General features: G+C 36.6%; 1 protein-coding gene across 1 annotated transcript; it reads left to right on the plus strand.

Annotated features, from left to right (window-relative positions):
- The first annotated feature begins 2,670 nt into the window (after positions 1 to 2,670).
- Positions 2,671 to 27,687, plus strand: LOC120306145 (contactin-2-like). Its single transcript, XM_039338841.1, has 7 exons — positions 2,671 to 3,918; positions 18,629 to 18,739; positions 23,241 to 23,385; positions 24,814 to 24,989; positions 26,043 to 26,138; positions 27,185 to 27,394; positions 27,620 to 27,687. The coding sequence occupies exons 2-7, from the start codon at positions 18,685 to 18,687 to the stop codon at positions 27,685 to 27,687; spliced, it is 750 nt and encodes a 249-aa protein (XP_039194775.1). The 5' UTR covers positions 2,671 to 3,918; positions 18,629 to 18,684.

Below are 27,687 nucleotides of genomic sequence, written 5' to 3' on the forward strand. Positions count from 1 at the left end.
ATTATATTTTTTTTCCTGGAGCAGTTCTTTAAATCTTTAAACTTGTTTTCCGTGTATATCTTTGCATTTGGATGTCCCCCGTCTCCTCCAACTATCTGATGCCTTCTTCTCTAAACCATTTCCAATTTTTAGCCAAATCATTGCTTCTACATCGTTCTTTAAAAGCAGTAGCTAAGAAGATCACTGCAAAGAGGTAAGAGTGCCAAGGCTGTTTGCTCTTCTGTAGCAAGGCACTGACACAAAAGCTCTTGTTTTGTTCAGAGGTGGTCCATTCATGTAATGAACATTGTACTGTCATGATAACCATGGTTTAATCAGTTAATCAAATTGCCTAACTTCGTATCATAACCTGAGTCATTAACTAATCAGGCAAAATTCACACATCAGGATAAAATGTAGATTGTGAGTTTATAGTGTAGTGTATCGTGTGGAACCAGATCATGCGCCCCTTTTTGGCTTGTGATTTTATAGTGCAGTGTATCAATCAGATCATGTGCTCCTTTTGCACTTATCCTCAGCAGTCAATACAATCTATTATAATTCTCTTCCCTAGGATCATCTACCCTGACTTAGGTTTTGATTCTTTAGCAGTGGGGAACAGTGATCTGCGCAGGCTCAGAAACACATGCATATGAACACAGGCATTAGAAAAGGAACATATCGCAAGAGACTTCTAGTGAGGAAATGGCAAACTGACTTCCTACAGACATATTGACAATTGCAAATGGTGGCTGGATATTGGATCTTGACTGCCAAAATCTCTCCAAACAAAGGAGAGATCTTGAGATTGCCAATACATATTCTGGACAGCTGTTTTTTGTGAATAGATGGTAGGAATTGAGGCTTTCACAGTCAGCTTGCAAATAGCTGGGAATCATGGGATTCTACTGAACTCATTGCTATCAATATAGCCTTTATGAACTTAACTGAACCTAAATAATTTTGGATTTTCTGTTTTTTAAACTGCTTTTTAAAAATTCTTCAGAACAGCAAATTTTGTCACATTCATTAGGTGAAATTTTAATTATGAGCTTAGGGTTTTGCAGAAAAAATTGTGACTATACTGCTAAGGGTGATTAGAGTGTTGATTTTATAAAATTTTAACTAGATTAAGGGTCTAAATCAGTGGTTCTCAACCTTTTTAATGCCGCGACCCCCAACCAGTCGTAAGTCGAGGACTACTCAACCGGTCGTAAGTCAAGGACTACTCACCTGGTGCAGCACCGTTTGCAGAATGGGACTTTTGGCGGGCTCAGCAGGGCAGAGACACCCTGGACAATTCCTATTGGCTTTTGAAAGCCAATAGAATTAGACTCTATTCAAGAGAATCTGTTCTATTGGCTTTCAAAAGCCAATAGAATAAAAGGGAGTACACAGCTAAGGAAAAGGGGGGGGAAATGGCAGACTGCGTTGTTTGGCGACCCCCGTGAAATGGTCTAAATGAACTTGCATGAAGACTTTAAAATTAATTATAAGAGTCCTTCCCATGGGAAAGTTTGTATGTTTACATCTTGAAAAAAACAAGATGACTTTGAAGGCTGATCACTAGAGGGCTCCAGAAGGAAATGAATATATCAATTATCCATTGAGAGAAATCTGTGACTACAGGGATTCTTCGATTTACAGCAGTGAAAAAAGGGACTTAGGACCTTTTTTCACACTTATGACTATTGCAACATCCCCATGATCATGTGATCAAAATTTGGATGCTTGGCAACTGGCATGTATTAAAGATGGTTACAGTATGTTGGAGTCATGTGATCACCTTTTGCAACCTGACAAGCAAAGTCAATGGGGAAGCCAGATTCATTAACAACCGTGTTACTAACTTAAATACTGCAGTGATTCATTTAACAACTATGTCAAGAAAGGTCATAAAATGGGGTAAAACTCACTTAACAACTTTCTTTCTTAACAACAGAAAATTTAGGCTCAATAGTGGTCATAAGTTAAGAACTACCTTGTATTGGTTTCAGAAAAATAACTTTAAAGTTATCTGCTATTATAGCTATACTAGATGGTGTCATGGAAGATGAACAAGTTCCATCGAATAAAGCTGAAATTGATTTAAATGTGGATTTTAGAACAACAGCTTATAAGAAGGAGATGGGAAAAGTTTAATAGAGGATACACAAAAAGGTGAATTGTTCGATATACAAATGAAAGTGGATGATTTTTAATAATCAAAAATGCCATACAAATAATAAAGCAGAAGAGTGATGTGGATTACCTTTTTATATTGTATTTATAAAAATAAATTGTTAAAGTTGCCAACGATTTCTTGGGAAGAGACAGTGAAAATATGAAAAGTGACATGGATAATTTCCTCACACTTGATGTACAAAAGGAACTTGTTAAAGTTGCCAATGATTTTATGAGAAGAGACAAACAGAGCATAAAAAGGAAACAGACATTATATGAGGGGACTAAAATTGTGAGAAAGGGAAAAGAACATGAAGTTAATTTATTTGATCAAAGCTAAAATAAATGGGCTGCTATTTCTAGTAATGTTTATAGGTTTATGCTAAGTAGGACAAGACGACAGTGTTTTAAAGGTTTTGTTGGTAAGATTGAGGAGATTGGATTAAATACAAAAATAAAATAGAAATGTAAAAGGAAGAATTCAAAGTGTATTAAATATAGTTAGAAATAGTTGCATTGTTGCTTCTGCTAATTCTTAATGGACTTTTTTTTACTAATTTAGGATGGAGTAAAGAGGCTTTAAAGATTTCTTTAAAATATTTGAATGGGGTAAAATATGGGATGTTGTATTTTAAAAGATGATAATAAATTGTTAATGTTAACTATACTTGCTGGAGATGAAGGGGGAGGCTTTTTCTATTGTTTGTTTATTTTTCTTTTCTTTTTTTCCTAATTTTTATTTTTTTTATCTTTTGCACTTTGCATTACTTTTATCTATATAATATAAATCTAATCCTTAATAAAATGATTATAAAACAAAAAGAAAGAAAAAAGAAATATACAGCTACAGTTATATTGGGAAGCACAACATTAAAATCTCAAATTAAGTTCTGCTTTCAGTCAAGAGTGCTATTATTGTAGCTTTTAACATACTTCAGCCAAGAACAGGTAATGAAGGATTGTTCATCTTGCTATGAATCCTAGCAATTGGGAGCAGCAACATTTGCAAAAAAAAAAAAAAAAAAAAAAGGGAAGATGCTGGTCAAAGTCCTTCAGCAAGACCTTGCTTGCTGGACGAGCAATTTCGAGATCAAATATTCTCTCGACCAGGAACAGGTTCGAGGTCGGAATTTCTTTGCCATTGTAATTGCTTGAGGTGGGATGGGGGCAGAGATCGGCTTCTAACGCTAACCATTAAACCATTTTGTTTCCCCCACGGCCTAGAGGCCGGAGGAACCCAAAGCAACCGGACCTAGTTCAGAGAAGTGTTAAAAGGAGACTGTCTCCCTGAAACGAGAAGGGCGCCAAAAGAGGCAGCCGCGCAGCTGAAGCCCGACAATTATGGGTGGAGCTGCAAGTCACTCTCTGCCTCGAGCGCTGCCTGGTGCTGGCAAACGAGGGAAAGGCAGAGTGGAAAGGGAGGGGGGAACCCCCTCTTTAGCCCCTTGAACGCTGCTGGAGGGCGGACGCGCGCAGGGAAGAGGGAGGGGAAGGGAGGAGCACATCCTTATGCAGAGATGCTGCAGTGGCTCAGGGCGCGCACACACAACACGGGCAAGCGGGCAGCAGCGGCGGCAGTTGCAACAGCAGGAGGTGGAGGTGGTAGAGGAGGAGGAAGAGGAGGAGAAGGAGGAGGAACAGGGAAAGGCTCACCTGCAAAGGGAGGACCGGCAGCAGAGCGAGATGCGTTTGCTGCTGCGCCGGAGCTTCTGAGGCGTTCCTTGCCCCGGCGCGCCACGCACAAACACGTGCCGATCCAGCCACTCTGTGCCTGAGGTAAGAGGGCGGGCGGCTTGTTTATTCTCGAGACTTTGCTTCCCGGAAGCCATGGAGGGTATCGGCTAACTTTCTAGCCCTCTTGGCGGAGCCCGTTCTCGAGAAAGAGAGAGGGAGAGAGGCCGGGCGCTTGTGTGCAGGCAGCTGAGCGAGAGCATGACATCAGCGAAGCATCCCACGCAGGGAGAGATGGCTGGGGCTTGCTCAAGAGCCCGCTCGTGCCAAAATAACTGTAGCGGGCCGTCCTGGAAACTGAAAGAGGTGGCGGCGAAAAGAGAGAAGCCAGGACACCAGGGCGGAAATGATTGAGGAGGATCCTGTGAAAAGTGTTGCTCTGAGAGAAGCGATGGTGGGACGGGGGAGAAAGTGAGGGCTTCTCGGCTTGGACGCCAGACTGGCCCTACGTCGAAGGGGACCTAGGAGAACCCCTTTCGCACCTGGGAGAACCCAAGGACGCCCTCGGGATACTGGGAGCGTCCGTCTTCCTCTCCTCACTAAGAGGAGCGCAGATTTCTGAGATGTGCGGGGGTTCTCCTTTGGGGAGGTCTGTTAAGCCCTCCTGCAGAGGGCAACTGGAAATGCCGGAGGTGGCTGTGGAAGGGGTTTGCGGGAAGGGGCATTTTGTGATGAGACGGCCTTTGTGCAGCGGAATGGAGGAAAGGGCTCTTGTGCCAAATAGCCTTTCATCCATTGATTGCAGGTTTATTTTGGACCTTCTTAAACCAGGCCTGCACTTCTTATGATCTGCCAAGCTGAAGAGTCCATCAGGTTTATAAGGAGGCCAACCAAAAGCTAGGAAAACTGCTGCGTTTTATGCCTGGAACTTCTAAGCACTGGAGAAAGGGTGATAATTAAGTGTAGAAAGAGAAAGAGAACAATATTTGGTCAATATATACATTTGGCATGGTAGATCATAAATTGTATAAGTCATCTGTTGATTTTGAAGATTAAAATTTCCAGATTAAAATTAGAAAGTGTCACTCTCCACCGTGAGCTTCTTCTCATTTTGCTCTGATGATCTGAAAACTATTACAGTCTTCTGTGCTGAAAATAATTTACCTACCATCTTGTTATCACTTCAATCCAAGAATAAGATCTTTTTATCTCTTTACATTTAATGTATTTGGAGCACTGTTTTTTACAAAAGCTTTTTTCAATTTTCTCTTGTTAAATCTACGTATCCGTGCTATATAGATGCCTCCTAGTTCCTGGTGATAAGACAACGGGCTTCCAAAACTGAGATTTGTCTATAAAACTTAAATGCTGATTAAATGGAAGATACCCCCTTCCCCTTGGTATACTAGGATCCCCTCTTTTCCTTTCCTGTTGGTTACAATAGGAGGGAATTTTCCATAGCTGGAAAGAGGACTTTGATTGGATCTTTCTCGTAAGTGAAGCAGGTCTGGATCTAGAAAAGCATTATGCCAGGAAACCTATCTATAGCTTTCACTGTTATAAACTTCATATATCTCATATTATAATGGTATTTTCTTGCTGATGGAGCTTCTTTATATTAGTGGGGACTGATAAAGTATCTTCCTCTGTAAGATTCCACCTTCTAATAATAAATGTAGAAATTTATCTTAGCATTTAAGGTGCCATAGAACACTTACTTATTTTAAATGGGCTAACAGAAATTTGGTGGAATGAAGCTGGTGGATAAACCAGCTAAAGGTATTACATTTGCTTAAGCATAAGCCTGGGGCTCTAAAACTTCACAATTACTGCTTCTGATTTATTTATTTGTTTGTTTATAACTCAAGGCGCCAAACATATCCAATATTTCTTCCTTCTCCCAAGTCACTCGCCTGGCTTTCATGCCTAAGGCAGGACTAGAGCTCACAGTTTCCCGGTTTCTAGCCTTGTGCCTTAACCACTAGACCAGTGTTTCTCAACCTTGACAATTTTAAGGCATGTGGACTTCAACTCCCAGAATTCCACAGCCAGCATTGCTGGCTGTGGAATTCTGGGAGTTGAAGTCCAAATGCCTTAAAATTGTCAAGGTTGAGAAACACTGCACTAGACCAAACTAGCTCTACACATGATGTACTTTACATTTTCCCTAAGTCCAACTTTAGTTTTATATATTCTAATTTGAAAATGACAACAATGTCTAAGTTTTTAATCGAGCAAATATTAGCAAGTGGATAAATATTGATTGCTTATAAAGCATTATAAAAATCAAATTCCAAAATCTCCAGGCTGTTTAGAAGTAATCATACTGTATATCATACACCACACACTGAAAGAGCAGGCTTTATTATGACATCCTCATCTTCCAAGCCAGACTCTGCTTATTTAACCATTAAATTTGATCTACGAATTGTTATCTGGATGACAGAATGAAGTGATCTTGGAGATTCACTATGTCACATTTCTGTTCCTCTAAGAATCATTTACCTGTCTGGCTACAAGCAAAAACACTTGGTTCTTTTCTTTTATTCATGTACACACAGCTATTAAAAGTCTTGCTAAGAATGTGTAGCAAGAAGTGAGATTACTAGAAATATGCAGGAAACAGCCTGAAACATGAATTAATGTGAGCAGAATGCAACTGCTTGATGAAAAATGCATTACCTGATGGGCTAGTTAGGGAAGTTGTACTATACCTGAGTCCTGAGCCATAGTTATATACTGTTGATACCTACATTTTTTTGGGGGGGGGTATAGCTAGTGATTATTCATAGGGATTTCAGGCTACTCAAAATGCAGGAGAAATTTGAAAGTCCTGCATCTTTTTATTTCTACCCATTCCTCATCTACATATGATGTAGGGGCTATTTAGGCTTGGCAAATTATGTATTGGTATGATTCCTGTATGTTTTTCAAAAAGCTTATGACTCAGTCAGAGAAGCCTTTCCCCAACATGAAGACCTAATGACAAAAAAACAATGCCCTGAATGTAATTCTGTCAGGGGTCCTACCATATGTAGATATTTTGCTTCATTTAAAAAATAGCAAAATAAATATGCAGATTTTGAACCATGTTATCTTAACACTCCTTTCCCTGATGTTCCTTTATACCAAACTTGAAAATTATTATTTTAACTTATCCTGTATATCTTGTGATCCTAATTTTTAATTTGCTGACACAATGATTTGGGATTTGTTTGCTGGAGAGTATGAGAGATGATCCAGCAAATGTAAAAGGTGCCAGTTTAGAAAAGTTAGTCTAAGCAATCAATAATATCTCTGATCGCTTGTGGAGTATAAAAACATGGGGGTGTCTGTAGCAACCATGATTGCCCTTCTTTTTCTTGAAATTGCTAGAAGCTTTGCTTTTTATGGAACCAAGTGATCCCATCTGCTTTGTGCTTGTTGTGAAAATCACAGCTTTCTCTTCTGATTGGATGGTGATGTATCCCAATTATTTTTAAGCAGTATTATATTTGTTTAGCAGAAAATAGCCTAAGTTAGAGAGATTTTCAGGAAGAAAGAAATACTATTGAGTCCTTTAACAAAAAGAATTCTGTGTTTCATGAAGTATAGCAATTATTTTTTCCTGCAGAATCAAAGTCAAAACATGGTTGCACTTCCGTGAAGCCTCTGTCTGCTAAGATCATGCAGTTCATAAACACATGCAATTTAAGTATATTTCAAACCTTGCTTGCTTCTGGTTCAGACTTCAAGACCAGGTTTCGGAAAAGCTCTTACCATAAAAGAGTTTCTGATGATCCAAAAGACAGGAATAGCTGTCTAAACCAAATATCAAAGCATTATTAACTCATGTGCTGAAGTTTAGTTAGTGAGAGTGGACAGTTCCTTTGAAAAGGGATTCTAGGAGAATATTTGCATCACTGTGAGTTAATAATAAGCATGACACTTTCCATTACTTATCTTGCTCTTCAGGCCCAAATCCTTTTCCAGAAGCATTGACTTTTGTGTATGTCATTTTGATCTGCTCTTTCTGAAATTGTGACACTGTATGGAAGGAAATTATATCAGGGAAAGCCATAGAGTGGTCATTGAATTATATTGTTGAATTATCTGGGTTGAGGGGGACATTATACTTATTAACAACTCTCAAATTATCAAAACAATATTTATGATTGAAAATATTATCAAAATATTTTTAATGGTATATACTTAAAACTATGAATGCTCCCAGACAACAAACATGGCTAGCATTCTCTATCGTGTCCCTATCAACATGATTGTAAAGAAGGAACAACAACAACAACAGAGCCATCTCTTTAAGTGAGGTGATCAGCCGCGGTCTTGAAAAGGAGATTAATGTTAATAATTCTCTTTTTTTCTCCATGAATTATTTTTTGTATTTTTTTCTGGAATTTGAAACAGCTAATGCCTCATTATTAGCTTAGCTATACTTCATTATTTATGTTAGGGATATAAAAAGAGGTTGGATTTGAAAGTATTTCAGTTAAATTTCCATGCTGAACTGATCTTTCAAATTTCTTTCTCTTATCTCATAGCCCTTGTTCAGTTACGTCTCCGGGCTAAACACAGGAAGGCAAAAGAAAGAGGAAAAAACAGGTTTTTATGTGCATTGCCATCTTGACTTTTTTGACCATACTGTGCAGACACTCCTGAGCCAGTGAAACCCTTTATATGGTGCTGCATGTGGCTGCATCACGTTCTATACATTCTCCTGTCATTCTAAACAGTCTCTTATGGCTTCCTTATTTCTTTCACTTCAAATCTCTTTTGCTGTTTATTCACTGCTCTTGCTTCTTAGAGTCGCTCTGTCCTCCTGTTGCCATTCAAACAAATTTTCCTGAATTGTTTCATGCTCTTTTCTACTTTTCGCTCCCCATAAACAATCTCATCCACTTACTGTAGCAGCAGCAATTCATATCTCAAATATTCTTAATCTTTATTTTTTTACTTATTTACTGATTATTTTTACAGTCATCTTAAAGCATTACTTTAAGAGCAGAAAGAATAATTTAAATTTTGAAAATGATATTTTCAAAACAAGTAATAAAAAACAGCATTTTAATTATTTAAAAGTTTATTTCTCTTACTATTTATTTAAAAAGAAATAAAACTGAGGGAGCAGCGGTATCAGAAATGTTGTCAGTCTGATGGATCTCTATCTTAATTCATGGTCATATTCATTCTCTGAGAATAAATCATTTCCAGTCACTATGTCAAATTGATTTTATTGACCTTTTTTGTATCCTGCACATAATCTAAAATTAGCTTCTGTTTTATTTAATAATAGAAACAAGTCTCCTCCTGCCCACCTGTATGCATTGTTCTAAAGTGAATATGGATCCAAATAAGAACTAGATTGTCTAATATGAATAGAGGAGATCAAGGCAAACCCATGGCTTCAACCTCTGTTAACTAAATCCTTCTTTTCCCCCCCTTTGATTATCATCTTGCCATATTAAAGGTGGTAGGGAATTGGAAAGGTCCTACACTCCTTTGTGACTTTGAATTGATCAATAAGGGCATTAGTCTACTATGAATGTTTTAATTTTCTTGAAGCCTTTACAGCCTTAAAACAGCTGAACGTTCCATGACCTTTATGAAGGGAAGCCAGCAGATATTAATCAGTATCTGATTTTGATCATCAGTCAACTTCCATTAAGAAAATAAAAAAATCAGTGATCTGCAGCATACAATAAGCAGAACCAAAGATAAATCCCTGGTGCATCTTTGAACTAATTGAAAAACAAGTAGGAGAATTGAACAGGTTTTAGTTCTGTTCTTTCAGTCAGTGAGAAAATCTGTCACCAGAAGCTTCCAAGTGCAAAGAACTGCTCTAAAGTATGCAAAACAGGAAAGGAAATTGGTAGTACAGCATCACATAAGCAAAAAGCATTGAGGCTTTACCCCCTTTTTTCCCAGCTGAATTATAGCTGCTTCCCACATGCTAATGAACTAAAGATCCTTTCTTTGTTCTATCTCACACTTGCAGAAAAAGTCAAGAGGCCAAGATTGACACAGTCCCTACAAAGTCACTAAGTCTCCACAAAGTATGATCCAGACCAGGCTGAAAGTATGATACCATATCAATTAGAATAGATGTGGAAGGGATCTTGAAGGTCTTCTAGTCCAATCCCCTGCTCAAGCAGGACACCCTATATCATTTCAGATAGGTGGCTGTCCACCTATCTTTCTTAAAAACCTCCAATGATGAAGCATCTACAACTGAAGGCAAGCTGTTCCACTGGTTAATTTTCTCACTGTTAGGAAATCTTCCATGTCATCAGGGGAAAGGTTAGTTAAAATTCAGTGGAGAGTTTAAGAAATCCAGGTAAGCAAGATAAGTTGTCACAAATGTTGGGGGTTTTTTTACAAGTAGAGAACTGTCCATGTGTGCTTTTACACTTGGACCCAATTCAGCTGGTATTCCTTAGTATTTGACATAGCAGCCACTCTCAAGGAAACAGTTACTCCTAAGTAACCTAGGATTGCTCTGCTTAACTCTGTTTTACCTTAGGAATCAGAGGCTAAGGAGTCAGTTAAGGAGCTTGAGCAAAGGAGTCTGTAAAGGTAATAGTAGAAGATTCATTTTAGGTCCAAACCAAATGCTTAATCTCCAGTCGGGTGGGATTGGGGATGGAGAGTTATTGTGAGTTCTGTTGCTGTGCTTTCCATCAGAGTCCTTTTTCTTTTGGGTCTGAACTCATTACAGCATCATCCTTCAAATGCAACGTATCTTCCAAATGACCAAGAGTAATATACAGACTTTCTGATTTTAATCTCTCACACTTCGTTCAGAATGTATTTTGTTAAACATGTAAGTTGTATTGTCAAACTCATGTGATATTCATTGCAAAACATTTTATATCTACTAATTCTCTACAAAGTTGACATGTGATTCTTTGTTCAGAAATAGGCTTTATTTCATGATCCTGAAATTAATCCCAACTGATTTTGCAGGTAGGTCCTAGATTGAATTTCATTAATTTCATCTCACATTAAGATCTGTGATACATTTTAATGGTGTGCCTCTACTGTGGGTCACATGTGATTTCATATCCATGATTATGGGCTTAGAAAGATACTTTTCAGGAAAGCATAACAGAATTGTTACTGCATCTTTCTTACTGTGAATTCCAAATTTCCTCTTTTGTACATTTGAGCACTGCAAAGGTGTATCCTTGTTACCCAACTATTTATAGTTTGTCCATAGTATGGGATGGTATTGCATTCTGGGTTCCCCAGTCATGTTTGTTACTGCCTTGATCATTCTGCAGATGCTATTAAGTATGAATTAAAGATTGTGGAGGTCAGGATATTTATATGATTTCTTAGAAGAAAGAGACAGCAATGATACAAGAAGATCTTTAGCTCCAATATTTTTTCCTGTCAATGGTAAAAAAAGAATGTCCAGATTAACTGTTTCTATATCCATATAAAACTAAAATAAAAACACTATAAATGTTAAAAAATAAAACAACTTTGAATACTATTTGAAGGGCTGCAGCATTATTTTCATAACTCTATTCATGAATTTCTCTGCTGGATTCATCAGATGAACAGATGAAAGACTGTGGGGTTAGTTTGATAAATTAATCACTTTTATGCCAATCATTTAACTCTCATACTCCATTTTCCAAACTCTGTAATTTAGTAATAATGAACACATTTGCACTGATGCATTTTTAATTCTACATCTGCTACGACTCTATTTTTCTGACTTTGTTTGTGTACTTTTAGGAAAACAGGAGCTTTCCCAGGGATGGAATAAATAAGATTGGTTAATTTCTATGGGATGCTATTGTTAAAGACACAAGAGCGGGGCCAAGAAAAATGTGGAGTCCTTAATTCGGAGCCAAGATATATACTTTTTTAACATTTAAATCGTGAATTAAAGTACACATAGCAGTGATTAGGGTAAATTGCTTTGTTTGAACAAATAATTTTTCTTTAGCCACTGAGGTATTTGCTCATTTTTATAGGTAAACTTGTCCACTGTCAAAAACTGCTGCTGAGTAAACAAAAAAGACAACAACTATTATATCCATCAAAACAGGTTAAAATCTAAGTTCCCTTATAGTAGGTTTTCTCTTGAATTTTTGTTTTTGTTTTTAATTTAAATTAATTATATAGTTGTCCATCTCATAAAACTAACTCTAGGTAATATTCAAAAATTAAAACATGCATGACAGCATACAACCTATGATACCCATGGCAGCATACAACCATGGCAAGGATGAAACAAATACCTAGGGAAACAGCCAGATCTTCAGCAACTTATAAAGGGCTATCCTCAGTGCGGGAACCTGAATTAATAGATGGCTCTCTAGCCTGTGCTTGAACACGCCCAGAGAGTTTTTCTGTCTGAACAATTGGTTCCATTGTCAAACTGCTGTTAGTGTTAGGATTTTTTTCCATTGGAATTTACTGGCAGATATATCTGTGCTCTAGTTAGCCTTATTAATAATACTATTTCAGGCTACTCCTGATAAAGTGTGTAAAACTATAGTCCTGGAAAAAAATCTGTTTTGTGCCGTTTTTCCCCCCCAAGATATTTGATAAAGACAGAATCAGCTTGTCTGAGAACTTTAATCATGAATGGAACAGACCCAAAAGTGCAGAGGCACTGGCTATTACATCAGTTCCTTGATCATGAACCCTGCCTGTATGCCATCGGTGCTTCTGAAACAGCTAACCTTTGACGATTAGTGGAACTTTCCTACACTTTCCTAAGTGTCATTTGTTAATCAGGGAATGGAAGCATTAGCATTCATCAGTCCATCTCATTTCCCACAAGATAAAGACCCACAAGTTACGTCCGTACCTGGTGCTGTGTGGCATTTTGAAAACTGCTGTCCAAATGTGGGTGGATCCAAGGTCCACCCACAATTTGGGGCTGGGGACATTTGAAAAGAATGAAGTGAATGCCTTCAAAAAAAATTATGGCATCTATTGTGCCACTTAAAGCCCACCAGCTTTCCACAAATGACCAAATGCTTTCTTCCATCCATTCTTGAATCCCTGGAAGCCACAGAATTGGTGCTAGTAGTCTGTATGTGCCCTATTGACTGCACACTTTCCTTATCACAGAGATAATTCTGGAGTGATCTCTCAGAGGAAGAAAAAACGAAATGATCTAGCTTAAGATGAAAACAAGTATTTTATTTGTTCTGGCATGTTAAAGCATGTCATCTGCCATCCACAAAGCAAATTCCATTGCAACGTTCAGAAACCTCAGATATCTTAACATATTGAAGTTTTTATGTTAAATGTAAATATTTAAAATATTTTCTGTGATTGTGACAACCTTATATTTGAAAGTTTATATGGAGAACTACACTGGTCAGAAAGCTAAACTGACTGCTGATTCTTCCTCAGTGTACAATTGTTGCTTTATGAAACAACCTTAAAATTTGACACAAAAAAATAGTAGGAAAATTGTATTCACTTGTTAAAATGAGTGTGTTTCGCCTTCTCCCTTTTAGGGCAGACACTGAGCTGTCATTCACATGACATATAGATGTGTTTATCCAATGGAAGTTTAGCTGCTTCTCTGATAGAGATGATGTGGCTCTTGCTAACCCTGAGTCCACATTCTCACTCTCCTTTGTGGTTATAAGAATTATGGGGGTATCTCTTAATTGGATTTAGCAACACTTTTTTCCTCCTGCTTACAACATTCATGTGGGTTGGATGATTTTTATCCACTTATGTGATCACAGCTGGCAGAAAATTCACACATCTTAGCTGTTACTTAATTTAGTTGTTAAACATCCTGAGGCACCAAAGATTGACGGGCGACTGCACACATCTACCCTCATTGCCAACCAGCTATGAACAGATGGGACCAATGCCACCCTGGGACTATATGACAAATGGTGACCAGTGAGGCAAAGCCAAGCAAATAGGGATGCCTAGCCTGACTTTTAAGTCTGGAGGTCAGTGTTTACAGATGATCCACAAGAAACTATGTACGTCGTAATTGAAAATAGCTGCCACATTAGTCTTTTATATTTTCAGGTAGATAATGCTTCACTTGATCTATAAGCAGATGAGAAGAAGAAAGCTCACTCTTATCTAAAGTAGATTTTAACAATCAGAACATACAAGAAAGTAGAGGTTTTGAAGGGAAGGAATGCCGATTTTAGTATCATTTTAGAAATCATTAAACCTTGAGTACTGTGGCCATTTCTTACCCCAGAAAGCAAAAGAAACTAAATCAAGGTCTGGACTTTCAGAACAGCAGGACTGAGAGTTCAAATTATTGTCAGTCGTGGCCCACTGAGAGGCTGGAAAAAGACAGGAGAGTTAAAGCCTGAAAAATATGGCAGTTCTACTGTTTTCTTTTATGATGCGATTGACTATTCAGCCACTTAACTCCCCTGGCACTATAGTTTGTTTAGCTATATACCCAGGGAGAGAAGGGACAAGATTCACTCTAATTCACACACAATATCTATATTTTATAAAGCAAACAAGTGAGAGACAGAAAGAACACAATTATATACCTGCTTTTTCTGGCAAAAACCTTCAGATTTCACTAGCTAAATGTAGTTATTCCTTTACTGATTGACCTTCTGAGCAAAACCAGGAAGATTCTGATTTTTTTTTAGTCTTTTAAATAAAAATTGTGGAAAGATCACGATGAAATATTGTCTATTCACAGATGCCCTACCTTTTGAATAACTTAGCTCTGTTTTATTCAGTTCATAGCTGTTCACAAATTGTATAAAGGTATACTTTTAAGGTAATGTTAGGAGAAGAATTTCTAATCAGATTGCATTTTAAGTGCACACAAACACACACACACACACACAGAGAGAGAGAGGGGGGGAGAGTGTAAAGATTTTGTTGCTATGGTGGAGGTAAGATAGTAGGGCTCAGCTGGCTGATTCTGCTAATCCCATAATAGTCACTCTGTAATATTGTCTTTCCACAATGTAAACCAAGCATATTGAGCGTGAAGATGCAATAGAAGTAAAAAAAAAAAAACCTGCATTCCATCTTTCATCTATGGCTCATTGCATATTTTCTTTTTCAGTACTTATTATAGGATTGTTCACATGGCTAAGTATAATTTCTACAATAGAGTTTAAAATAATGTGCTAAAGAGTTAAAGCAAAACTTCTCAGAATTATCCCATTGATGTGCAAATAACAAGAAAATTCTCAAATTGCCTTTTCTTTCCCCTCTCTTCTGGTTTCCACTTCAAATTTCTTGCCTTAACATTGAAAGTGTTTTTGCTTACTTTTCTTTTATTAGAAAGAGCTGAGTGAGAAAATGCTACGCAGGTGGTAAGTGTAGCACTGGACATTGTGGATTCAGCAAGCCTTTCTTGCGTGGTATACACAGAGGAAACCAAATAATGATGTAAATAGAGAATAACAAAATTTAAATAAAATAATAATGTAAAATTTGGACAGCGTCTTCAAGAGGGTAGGTTCAGTGTTATGTCTGCACATGCTAAATTCAGATAGCAGATCTGTGGAAGTTAAAATGTACTTGCTTTTTTTAGAATTGTCATGTCTCTTTCCATCTTGCATTAGCAACTTTTACATTATAAGAAAGCTCAAGTTATTGTAGTTTATATCGGAAAACCCCTTAAAATGTCCAGCCAGCATAGGTTAGCCATTGTTTGAGCTGACAGAAGCCTTCAGATGTAAAAGCCAATACAGAAATGTACTGTACTATAATATGTAAAGTATGTCTTTGCAGTCAGCCTAAAACTGAGCCTCTGAAACAAAAGTTGGAATATAATTCTAATAAATAATAATTAAATGTTTAAGATACAATTTCCAAATTGAACTTCTCTCTGGGCATGGCATGATTGTTGGCCTATGTGAGATGACATCTTCACATAAATGCCCTATTTCCCATACTCTCATCAGACAACATGACACAAGTATGTAATTGTATCATTGCTTGATGTATACATATAGTTTTGATGTTATTACTGTTTGTTGTAGACAATGCTAGTGCTAGCACGTGCTAGTGATTGAGGTTTTTCTTAACATAGCTAGAGAACAATCTTATATCCTATATGAGCATAACCAAAGCCAGACCTCATGGCCAAAAGAGAGAGTCTTATCTATCATTGCATAGCATGATGGAAAGAAGAGATGCTAAAGCTAAACCACAAGCTCACTATACACTGAACTTGGTTTTGATACATAACAATCACTGGAATTCTTTGTAATAGCTTTTGAACTCTTCTGCAATAACATTTCTTATCAGAGCCTGATGTGAGTGATTGTTAGGAAGCTGGGAAACCCATGGAAGAGAACATAGACATAAACATAAAACAGGCAAGAGATAGTGGGCACACTAGTTGACATTGTATCTCACAAATGGCAACTTGGTCCAGGAGGAGAGAAATCTAGGAGACTGGATGTTAAATCACTCTGCACTGATTAACTCACTGTAATTGAGTTGTGAATTTCCTCTTACAGTTTTTAAAGATTTGGTATTTACCCTAGACCATAGGTGTCAAACTTGATCATGTCACGTGACGTCTCGTGATGGATTGTAATGTTTTTTGCCTTTGTGGAGTCGGGGTGGACATGGCCTGCGCATGATGCATCTGGCCCATGGAATGCTAGTTTGACACCCCTGCCCTAGACTCACATTAAAGGTACATTGCTGAAGTGTTTGTAATACTCCTTCCTTGAACTTTCTCAGCTGCATGGGAAACATCTGGATGTTGACATCTGGATTCTTGTATGCCTATTAAATATTTGTAGTCCCGCATGCTTGGGAGAAATCAGGCAATGGCTTCATGGATATATCCATCCAACATACTTGGTATTAATAATGCAGAAGTTGCCCTGCAATTTGTTTGCAACTTTTCAGTCTCTCCCATCACCTGTTATTTCCATATGGTCTCCAATCCAAGTATTAATTAGATCTAGCCATGTTTAGCTTTCAAAGATCAACTGATTGTTTTGGTTGCCCATGTTTCTGGAAGAGGAGATTCCAGGAGCCTGAAAAGGCAGATGGTCTTTCTACTTCATAAGAAGCCAGGCCTGGATTCCATAGCCTAAATAACTTCCATCCTTTCACCAACTCCCCTTTCTAGGGAAAGTTGCTGAGAAAGTGCTAAGGCTGCAACAACAGAGATTTCTAGATGGTATTATCTACATATAGGAATCTGCTTTCAGATGAGGCGTGGAATAGAGACAGAGAGCTTTTCTCATGGTTGACTTTTGGTAGGCCTTGCACTTATGGAACATGACCCTCCTTGTCCTTCTACACTTCCTGGTAGATTTAATTATTGTCAACTACAGTTGACAATATTGTAGTAGTTCCATTTCTACTGGGTGGCTACAGTTATTAAGGCAATTAGCTAGAGTTCTAACCATCTGACATTCTGCTATGGATTTTAGTCCTGTGGCCCAGAATTCAATCCTTTCTCCATCCTATTTAACTTCTACATAAAGTTGTTGCAGAAGGTAATTTGTTGATTCAGAATATGGTATCATTAACATGCTGATACACAACTGTTCATCTTTATTCTGGATCCAATGAAGATGCATTCATAACGGAGAAAATTGCATGTTTGAAAGGATTCTAAAATATTCTATTATAGAGAATTCTCTGTTATGTGGCAACAAGTTTCCCCTTGTAACTTAGAAGAATCTTTTCAGCTCTGTGCAAAGATTGATCCTATAAGAGAGACAATTGAAATCAGTCTCCAAAGGGAATACATGTGAAAATATAGCAGTTAATGATCAAGGATGTCTGTCAAGGATGCAAAAATGAAACATGGAAAGGTCCATTTAGACTAGAATAGTTTCTTATCAATTAGCTTTTGTTCTGTTCCTGGGCTATATTAAGATATTAGAACAAAGGAAGGCAAAAAATCCAAATAGTATCAATTATTGCCTTTTGTTGATTATATTCCCTAAGTATTTTGTATTTGCTTCTGATATTGCTTTGTTCCAATTAAATTACATTAACTAATTAATTAAATTACTTTGTTTTGTGCCTTTTCCCTTTATAAAAAATTCCTATTCCTTTTTATTGTCAATTCATTGTCAGTATATTACTGAATTTAATTTTTTTTATCCTTGTATATTATTCATATTATTACATGAATAAATTGTTCCCTTAATAAAAATGTGATATGTGTTTTGGAAATATATAAACATTTAGCAACAGAAACAAGAGCTGCAGATTTTGAATATATGCCTTATTGTAAGCATTTGTTATAGCCATGCTATTCATGGATAGCATTTTGTTGTGGACTTTAACCATTTAGATATTTACAACTATCCCAAATCATAATTTGAATAAGGATATTTTTTATTTTCTCTGAAAAAGAAATTGTGAACCATAAGCATATTCAGAGCAGTTTTTGGAAACACTTTATTGAGCTCCAGGAGCATCTGTAATTTCTTAACATTTTCTCTCAGTGAAGACTATTTTAAGAGCTGAGTTATCTGATCAACAATTTCATGCCTCTCATCTTTGCTAAACTGCACCACTGTACTATACTTTTTGGGTTATGCAAGGAACTCTGTGTGTGTGTGTGTGTGTGTGTTTGTGTGTGTGTGTTTCCAATATTTTAATATTCTTAATAGATATTTTACAGGAAAATGGAAGGGAGATCCTAGAATTGGATTAGAGCATATTTAAAGAACAAAGCATAACATTATGGAAGTCTTACTAATTGTAAACTATTATTTAAGCAATTCCATTTAACAGAGATAAGAGATTATACTGCTGGCTAGTAAGTAATAGTAAAGTAGTAATTTGCAAATATAGCTTTCAGTGTCTTGGTAGAATTATCAACAATTGCACACATGTTTTCTTACAGATTCACACTCTGTTCTTCTGTTTGCTGAATTGTCTTTCACCTACTGAAGCCTACAAATGGGAAAGTCTGCAGAACTTCTCTTATTTTCATTAGTAACAATCTCTTCTACAGGTAAGAGTTTCTTTGAAGGGTTCATTCATATTTAGATGAGCATAAGGACTGATCAAATTAATGCCAGTTAAGTAACAAAATTATTTGTATTTTCATCTAGCAATCACGATATTAAGTTATACAAGAAGGATAACTCAGCTAACATAAATTTCTATATGTTTTCCTTTTAAGTCATGTACTTACAGTGTAACCTAGATATGTCTGCAAACAGAATTTATAAAGCTATTTATAATGATTTTTGTACTAAGTAGGAAAACCAAAATTAAAGAATCAGACATTGTATATTAACCTTATTAGAAAAAATGTCTTTATTTTTTGGGGAGTTACATAGAAGTTTTTTAAAAATGTCATTTATCTATTTATGATATTCTAAATATCAGAATCCTTTTGTATTTTCTGTCCTTTACCTAATGCGTAAACCTCTGCTTCTCATTGTATTCAAACTATTCATAGAAGTTTCATGCTATGCTTTAAAAGGTTGATCTCTCAATGGGAAGGCATTTCATTTTAGATGGCTAAGAATTAGATAATGCTTTGGTGCTAATTCGTCATCTTGGGAGAGGCAACTTCTATGTCCCTTATAAATATCTAATTACATTTTAATGTTTTTGGGGTCTCTTGGGAAGGTAGTTGGCCTAGATCAGGAGGCAATTAGCTTGTGTAGAAGCTAGTCTGGCCCACATATGTCAATGACATCAAGGCAATGCTAGGAGGTTTCTCTATTAACCAGCTGAATTTAGGAGACTTATTTTTTTGCATTCAAGCAGAGACCATAAGGATTAAATCATTTACAAAGCCCTACAGGAGCACTTTCTAATGGTTGATAACATATGACATAAAAGATTAGTATAATGATGGCCAGAAGGCTGGAAATACCTCATGGGGAGCATGAAAAAGAGCCAGGCAGAAGAAAAGCCACCGATTGATCCCATTGGGAGATCAACCTTTTTGAGAATAAAAATCTGGATCTGTAAAAAATACCTACCGTAGATATTTTCATCAATGTCAATATTATTTTCAATATATAGCTCAGGTCTTCAGCTCTAGAAAGTTCAGCAGCTCCAGAAGCCTTCCTCCCTCCCTATACTAAGCACATATACAGGACTATTACAGCTGCAAAAAATAAAATATGAGTTGTTCTAAAATGGGTGCTGACTCTCTTCATCACTTGCTTGGCAGCATTTGGAACTGAAAGGACTGTTACTCAGATCTGGCTAACCACAAACTTCTCTGCAGGATTATATAATGCCAAAAACTTGTAGCAACAGGACAAATGTTCTTATGTAATACATTGAAAACATTATCTAATAAACCACATGTGAAATAATTGTTAAAAGAACTTATAAATAGATCCAAAGAAGTGTCTCAGAAAAATATTGAAGGCAAAGCTAATTTAAGTTTTGCCCATCCTTCTGTTCTCTACTGAAGCTCAATATGGTCTATTATGATTTTCTACTTTCTTTGCCATATGGATGTAGGCTGTTCTACTTATGATCACTCAGAATTGTGTGTAGTATAGGATTTCTTTCCAAAGAAATATCCTGCAGCCTACAAAGCATACTCAGCAAGTGGTCCTCAATGGTACTACATCCACATGGAGAAAAGTAAGCAGTGGGGTACCACAAGGCTCCGTCTTAGGACCAACACTCTTCAATATCTTCATTAATGACTTAGATGAGGGAATAGAAGGGGAACTCATCAGATTTGCAGATGACACCAAACTGGAGGAATGACAAGCCCAGGATCCAAAAAGATCTTGACAAACTTGAACAATGGACCCTATCCAATAAAATGAGTTTTAATGTGGAGAAAAGCAAAGGTTTATATTTAGGCAGGAAAAATCAAAGGTTTAAGTACAGATTAGGCGAGACCTGGCTCAAAAACAGCAATTGTGAGAGGGACTTTGGAGTCCTAGTGGACAATCACGACTGAGCCAGCCGTGTCCAGCAGCAGCCAAAAAAGCTAATACAATCTTGGGTTGTATAAACAGAGGCATAGAATCAAGATCACGTAAAGTATTAGTACCACTTTATTAGTACCCTAGCATTAGTATCCTAGTAAGACCACACCTGGAATACTGCAATCAATTTTGGTCACCATACTACAAAAAAGGTGTTGTGATCTTGGAAAAAGTTCCGAGAAGAGCAACTAAAATGATCAAAGGCCTGGAGACTAAAACATGTGAAGAAGGGCTGCAGGACTTAGGTTTGGCTAGTCTAAGGAAAAGAAGAAATAGGGGTGACATGATAGCAGTATTCCAGTATTTGAGGGGCTGCCCCAAAGAAGAGGGAGTCAAACTATTCTCCAAAGCACCAGAGGGCAAGACAAGAAACAATGGTTGGAAACTGACCAAAGAGAGAAGCAACCTATAATTAAGGAGAAACTTCCTAACAGTGAGGACAATTAACCAGTGGAACAGCTTGCCTTCAGAAATCGTGGGCACTCCATCACTGGAGATTTTTTTTTTTTTTTTTTTAAGAAGAGACTAAACAGCCTTATAGCACAATCCTGAAAAGGCTTCCTCAGCTTTAGAGATCTCTGATTTCAGCAGGACTTGTTCTTATTTAACATAACTGCACAGCATTGTGGTCTTAACTACTGAATATACTTTCCTGGTTTTTGTGTTGGGATTTCTGCTAATCCTATTTTAAAATAGCATTGTTAGTGGCAGCACTTATTTTGTATGTTAATACTTATTAGAAACTTTATATAAGCTTGAATAATTCAGTTTAATGAAGAAAAATGTTTTGTCCGCAATTCCTTTATTTTTAAGCAACCAGGAATAGTTGATAAAAATTGTTTCATGGAGATAGATTTAGCCTTCCCCAGTGTATCAGATTCCTGATGTTTTTCACCACATAGAAAGGTATTAACAAATAACTCTTATTAACTCATTTAGTTCTAAGTTTTATGTTACTTGCTAATTGTTTTTTTTATTGAGATACTACTAAAACAGGGCCGAAAAATTTCTATCCTTCCAGATGTTACTGAACAATTTTTAACATTCCAATTTTCCAACTGGACCTGCTGAGAACTGCAATTCAGCAACAACTGAAGCACACCTGCAAAACTATTTTATCTCTGTTCTTAGATAGAAATATCCTATGCAATTTCCTCATTCATGGCACATGTCAGCCTTTAGTTGTGCCACAGATCCTGAGTTTATGCTTTAATGATACAATAATATAAATAGAAAAAATAAGACATGACCATGAGAGATTTCTACCATACCATCCCAATATTTACTCTATAAGAACCTAACAACATCATAAGTGCTTCATAAAGATACCAAATGCATGTTATTTTGGCATTTTATCAGATGCCTTGAAATCTCAGGAACAAATCTTCCCAGTCTTTTTGCACTTTTCACACTCCAATTCATAGCCATTATAGGAAAAGATGAGGGCAACAAGAAAAACAGGGAGGGAAAGCAGAGCCATGTAAAATAAAAAACCAAGATTAGCCAAGATTGGATTTTCTCGGTTAAGAAAATATACCATTGATATTTAGAGGCAGAAATCTGAGGTTTAACAAAAATGGCTTTTGAATGTGCAATTATCATGAATTATTTATTGAATTCTGAGTACTCTTAGCCAGTCCTCCCCGCCCCAACCAAAAAACTCTAAGCCTTGAGTACATCTGCTTTTAGCTATTGAAATGTCATTAGAAGATGACAATCTTCCTAAGCCAATATTCCATCCTTTGTTCCATCAGCGTCAAGGACAAGACCATTTCCAGCTGAGATAGGATAAGAGGGAGCACAGGGTCCTGCAATTATTTTAATTAATCCAGCAATGCTTTATTATCAGTATGTGGATGTGTATATCGTGCTAACTTAAGAGAAGACAGACTGCTCAGATTGAAATGCAGAAGGCCCCACTTAGTGAGATGTACTGTATGTCTGATGTATTCCACATTGTCAACCACTTTCACTTTCACATAAATATAAATGCATGGATTTTTTTTTCTATACTCTTCATGGGCATAAATGGAAAAGTTGGAGCTCAAAATAAAATGAGTACCTTTATCCTTCTGTATTCTCCCCAGCTGGAAGTCACTCTGGCATAAGATACTATGGATTTTTTTTTAAAAAAAAAATGCTTATTTTAAACAGCATCTTCGTGTTGGAAGTAAGAAGGCAAACAACTGATTGGAGAATGGAATATTAAACTTTTCTTGGAGCTTCATTTGTCTGGTGTTTTATGTTCTGTGTCCCATACAGAGCACATGAAAGTTTAACAGAAATTGGCCTGTGGTTTTTAACTCTAAAGAGCAAAAAATTCAAAATACAGAGTAAGAACAGTCATCTGATGAGATACAATTATGCAAGGGCTTGAGCTTCATCATAACTTTTTCTTTTTTATGAAAGAAAAGTGAGGGGTTATTAACAAATGCAGAGTGTAGGGCAGCCAGACTTCATTTGAAGTGTTCATTATTATTTCTGAATTAGATTAAACTGTGTACATTTTAAGGGTTTTTTTTTTTCTGTCTTCCTATGTAGTCTGGAAGTCAGCTGAGACTATGATGAGAAACTATGGGCCTGTCTTTGAAGACCAGCCACACAATATCCTTTTTCCAGAATGGTCAACAGAGGAGCAAATTTTGTTGGTATGCCGAACACGAGCGAGTCCTCCTGCAAATTACAGGTGATGTCACTTCTAGCATCTGCTTTGTTTAATGGGAAACATGATTGCAAAATCAGAGGGCACATTTTGTGTCAAATGGCACTATATCTTTGCCTAGGGTGCTAGTAATGTAGACAAAGGCAAACATTTCATATTCCATTCAGTTAAATGAAGTACTGAATGTATTAGTAAAGCATAGAACTAATTATTTTTAATTCACATCCAGGGGAATTTAATTACATTTAACATATTAGTGCAAGCTTGTTCATGCCTCTTTAGAAGTAAACCAAATATAGATTCTTTGTGCTTACTTCCAAGTAACTGAATCTGATGCTGCCTGTTTTATATCCTGGATTAGGTTTTATGCTTTGAAAACTTCTGAACTTAAAATATGATTCAATAGATAGAAACATCCAAATATTGTATCCACATTGTGCTTAAAAAAGGAAATCTGCTGAAAAACAAGTTGCTTAAAATACAGGTAGCCCTGACTTAATTTTTTAAAATATAATTTTGATTAAGAATTTTAATTACAATACTTAAAACTAACTGCTTTTTTTTGGTATATCCAGTAAACCATCCTTTTTCTCTTCGTCTGTCATTTGTAATTTCACTTTCTGCACTTTATCTTGTCCTTTTTAAAAGGACACTAAGTTTGTAAACCTCACTTTCAAGTCACTTTCAGAAATTGCCTGCTAATTATCTTAAAGCTATTAGAGATCACCCCAAACATCTCATCATATTTTGCAAAAGTATCAACCTCTGAGCAAATACATTTGATTTTATTTTTAAATATTATACATGTTATACTGTATGTAATAATCTTAAAACATTTTAAGCATATGAATGATTTACCAAGGTCTGCAAATAAGCTGTTTGAAATTATGGTTCTTTGATCTTTTGGACTATATTCTATATATTATAGACGAGTGTGTGATCCTTTGGAATGAATCTCATCTGATATATATGTTTATATATATATATCAAAACTTCAAACAAATGCTTCCATATTTATTTGCTCAATTTCTATAGTTGCTCAGCTCACCAATTGTGATTCTGAGCAGCTTCCATAGGATTATAGCAAACAAGGAACATAAAAAGCAGAAAAATATAGGTTGCAGAAAAAATTAGGAACCAGAGTGAATTTTCAGATATTCTAGCTTCTCTATTTAGAAACAGTCATGGATCTCAGTCCTAATCTTGGTGCAAAATATGCTTCTGGTTATGCTTAAACAATATTTAAGCACTGAGTTGGTGGTCTTTTATATTAAGAAAGTGCAATCATAATTTGTCCTGTTTTTTGACTGGGGTTTTATAGAAATAGACAATATTTCCCATTCAACTACTATCAAACAATAGGCTCTATTGACCATTCAAGATAGTGCTAATGTGCAGCTGTGGGTCTTCTAGTATGTTCTCATTCCATCCCAATATCATTGTTTCTGGCAGGTGGAAGATGAATGGAACAGAGATCAAAATAGAGCCAGATTCACGATACAGGTTAAATGGTGGCAACTTGGTAATAAGAAACCCAATGACAGCTAAAGATGCTGGATCCTACCAGTGCATAGCATCCAACTCCATGGGCACAATAATAAGTAGAGAAGCTCATGTTCGCTTCAGCTGTAAGTAATTTGTCCCATTTTGAATACATTCTCTGTACAAAAAGGACAGCAGTGTCAAGACTTCTGCCACCCAAGCTACTGTGACAGCATGCTTGGCCAACATAAGCAACCTGGTTGAAAATCAGTGCAGTTGGGGCAGAAGTAAAGTTCTGATATATAGCTGGATCACACTACACCTTGTGCATGATTTAGTCTTTTGCAAGGATGATCAGGATTTAGCCTATAACCAGACAGAATTCTTCACAAATTTATTTTATAGTTCCTCGTATAATCATGATTTTAAATTTTTAGTCAAGATGCTAGAGATGTGAACTGTTTTAATGAATATGTAGATATGAACAAATCACTTTCTTTTGGGGTGCATGATTCTGAATATAAACCTGTAAAAATGATGGGGGGCTAGGAGACTATCTAATGGCAATAGCTGCCTTTTATTGTAAATAGGATAAATAAAAGTTAAATTTAAGGACTGTCTTCTCCACATTGATTTCCTTCTTTCATAAAATCATGAGATGATATTGTGCATAAATGCTAACTGTGCATTCTTCTAACATGCAAATAGGCATTATCTTATCTTTGCTGTGTAGTATTTCTGATCCAAAACTGTACTTTTTCAGATCAAACTAATTTACTAAAAGCTCGAAGAGTTGCAAAATTATTTATCATATCACAGAGTTTCCAAGTCCAGCATACTCATTACTTTTTTCTGTATGGAAAGCTTGCTGCTGTTTTTATATTTTATTGATAAACATTGGGATTATATGTGTATTGATTACAAACAAACAGATGTGACTCATTTTAAAGAGCTGCTTAGAATTGGAATTAATAATAAGAAAAAAGGATAGAAAGATAGCATTGACTTCTCTAATTCAAAAACAGCAGACTCTCTAAAGATTGCTCCTGAAGATACCTGCTATTATTTTCACAATTTCCTTTTGATAGGATGGGAACATGATTACCTGTAGCAAGCAATATTTCCCCTAAGAACCAATGTGTAAAAAGTGCTAGCCATCCTAGCATACATCTGAACACTGGACTGTTTGTATGTCTTAGATCTGCAGGAATTCTCTACAGAAGAACGAGATCCAGTGAGGGCTACAGAGGGCTGGGGGGTGATGTTGACGTGCAGCCCACCACCACACTATCCAGGTGAGGAAATAGCAATGCATTAGAAGTGAGGCTTTCACTGAAAGGGTACAAAACATCCATATTTGAGGAATGATATATCAGAAATTGGCATTAGGCCATAACATTTGGCCTGCTAGAATGTTAATATTTGGTTGCTGTTATTTCTTTGATGTTGTCTTTATTGACATTATTATTGCTCCTTCTTGAGTAACAATGAAGTCCCAAAAAAGAAATAATTGTTTGGTATTGAACCCACTTTGTAATTATTTTTTGATACACCACCAACATTTAATACTTATTCTTTAGAATTGTTTCAGAATCATTTGGAACTAATTAGCAATGTAGAGTGTTGCCAAATATTAATAGAAGTTGCTACACTTTCTGTTAAGTGCAGATAATTACAGTGAGAAAGGCTCTGAAAAGTATGAAATTTTCAAATTATTACAGACCTCATCTCTATAGTTTCCAGGTCTTCAGTGAAGTCTGAAATTCTTCCCTGAAATCAGGAATTGGATGCTAATTGCTGCTGCAAATTCCCCATGTCAAAACTGAGAATTTTGATATAGATAGAAATGGCATTTATCACTGTTTAGTGGTACAAATCTATGTGTGCATATTTTTCTGACTATCCTGCAGAATTTGAATAATAGGATACTGTATTGCATTTCATGAAAAGGGATTGTGCTAAATGTTTCCATCCAGAAATAAAGGGGTTTCTAATTTAAGATACTGGATTCAGCTCTTTTTAAAGAATATTGTGGGACAGTTACGCATCCTCTCTAAAAGGACAAATATTCTCATTTCATTTGGCATAAGACATCAATATATATCACTGATATATACCAGGCATTGAGGTAGGTAGGTAGGTGGGTGGGTGGGTGGATGGATGGATGGATGGATGGATGGAGTGCAGAATGAATTCATAGCAACTGGATTTAGTAATAGGTTTGTCTAGAAAATAACTGGCTGAGGTCAAGCTTTCATTGTAACTATCATATGATATAAAAAAACCATTCTCCCCCTTCCCCTCTGTTTTTCTTTCTCTCTCTCTCTTTCTGTATATACAGGACTTGAATATCGCTGGTTAGTGAATGATTTCCCAAACTTCATTCCAGCAGATGGCAGGCACTTCATCTCTCAGACAACCGGAAACCTTTACATTGCTAAGACTGAGGCTTCTGATGTTGGCAGCTACTCCTGTTTTGCTACGGGCCATATTGGCTCTGTTAAAAGGAATGTTTTTAGCACGTCTTCTCAACTCGTTCTTGTAAGAGAAGGTCAGCATTTAAAGACTCCTATCTGTGTGTCTCTCTGTCTATAATGGGTATCCACTAAGCCAATCATTTTCAGGGGTTTGCAAGGTGGGTTTTCTCCGTGTGTATCTCTAAAGTTATCTTTATTGTGGAAAATATGTCCCATATAATTTGCTAATCAATGTGCTTGATTAAAATGTTTGCTGAGTGGTGTTTGTGTTTGTTTTTGTCTCTTTGCATCATTCACAGTGAGGCTAGGGGAGGATGTTATTTCTGTGACTGACAGGAAAAGATCATTAAATGAAGCCTATGGATAA

Source organism: Crotalus tigris, unplaced genomic scaffold (genome assembly GCF_016545835.1).
Source record: "Crotalus tigris isolate CLP2741 ecotype Arizona unplaced genomic scaffold, ASM1654583v1 scf7180000017550.10884619, whole genome shotgun sequence".
In the NCBI taxonomy this organism is placed as follows: Eukaryota; Metazoa; Chordata; class Lepidosauria; order Squamata; family Viperidae; genus Crotalus; species Crotalus tigris.

Coding starts and splice junctions, on each gene's coding strand:
- LOC120306145 (XM_039338841.1), top strand. CDS start 18,685: ATGGGAAAGTCTGCAGAACTTCTCTTATTTTCATTAGTAACAATCTCT. Junction 23,386..24,813: donor AGTCCTCCTGCAAATTACAG/GTGATGTCACTT, acceptor TGTTTCTGGCAG/GTGGAAGATGAATGGAACAG. Junction 27,395..27,619: donor ACTCGTTCTTGTAAGAGAAG/GTCAGCATTTAA, acceptor CATCATTCACAG/TGAGGCTAGGGGAGGATGTT.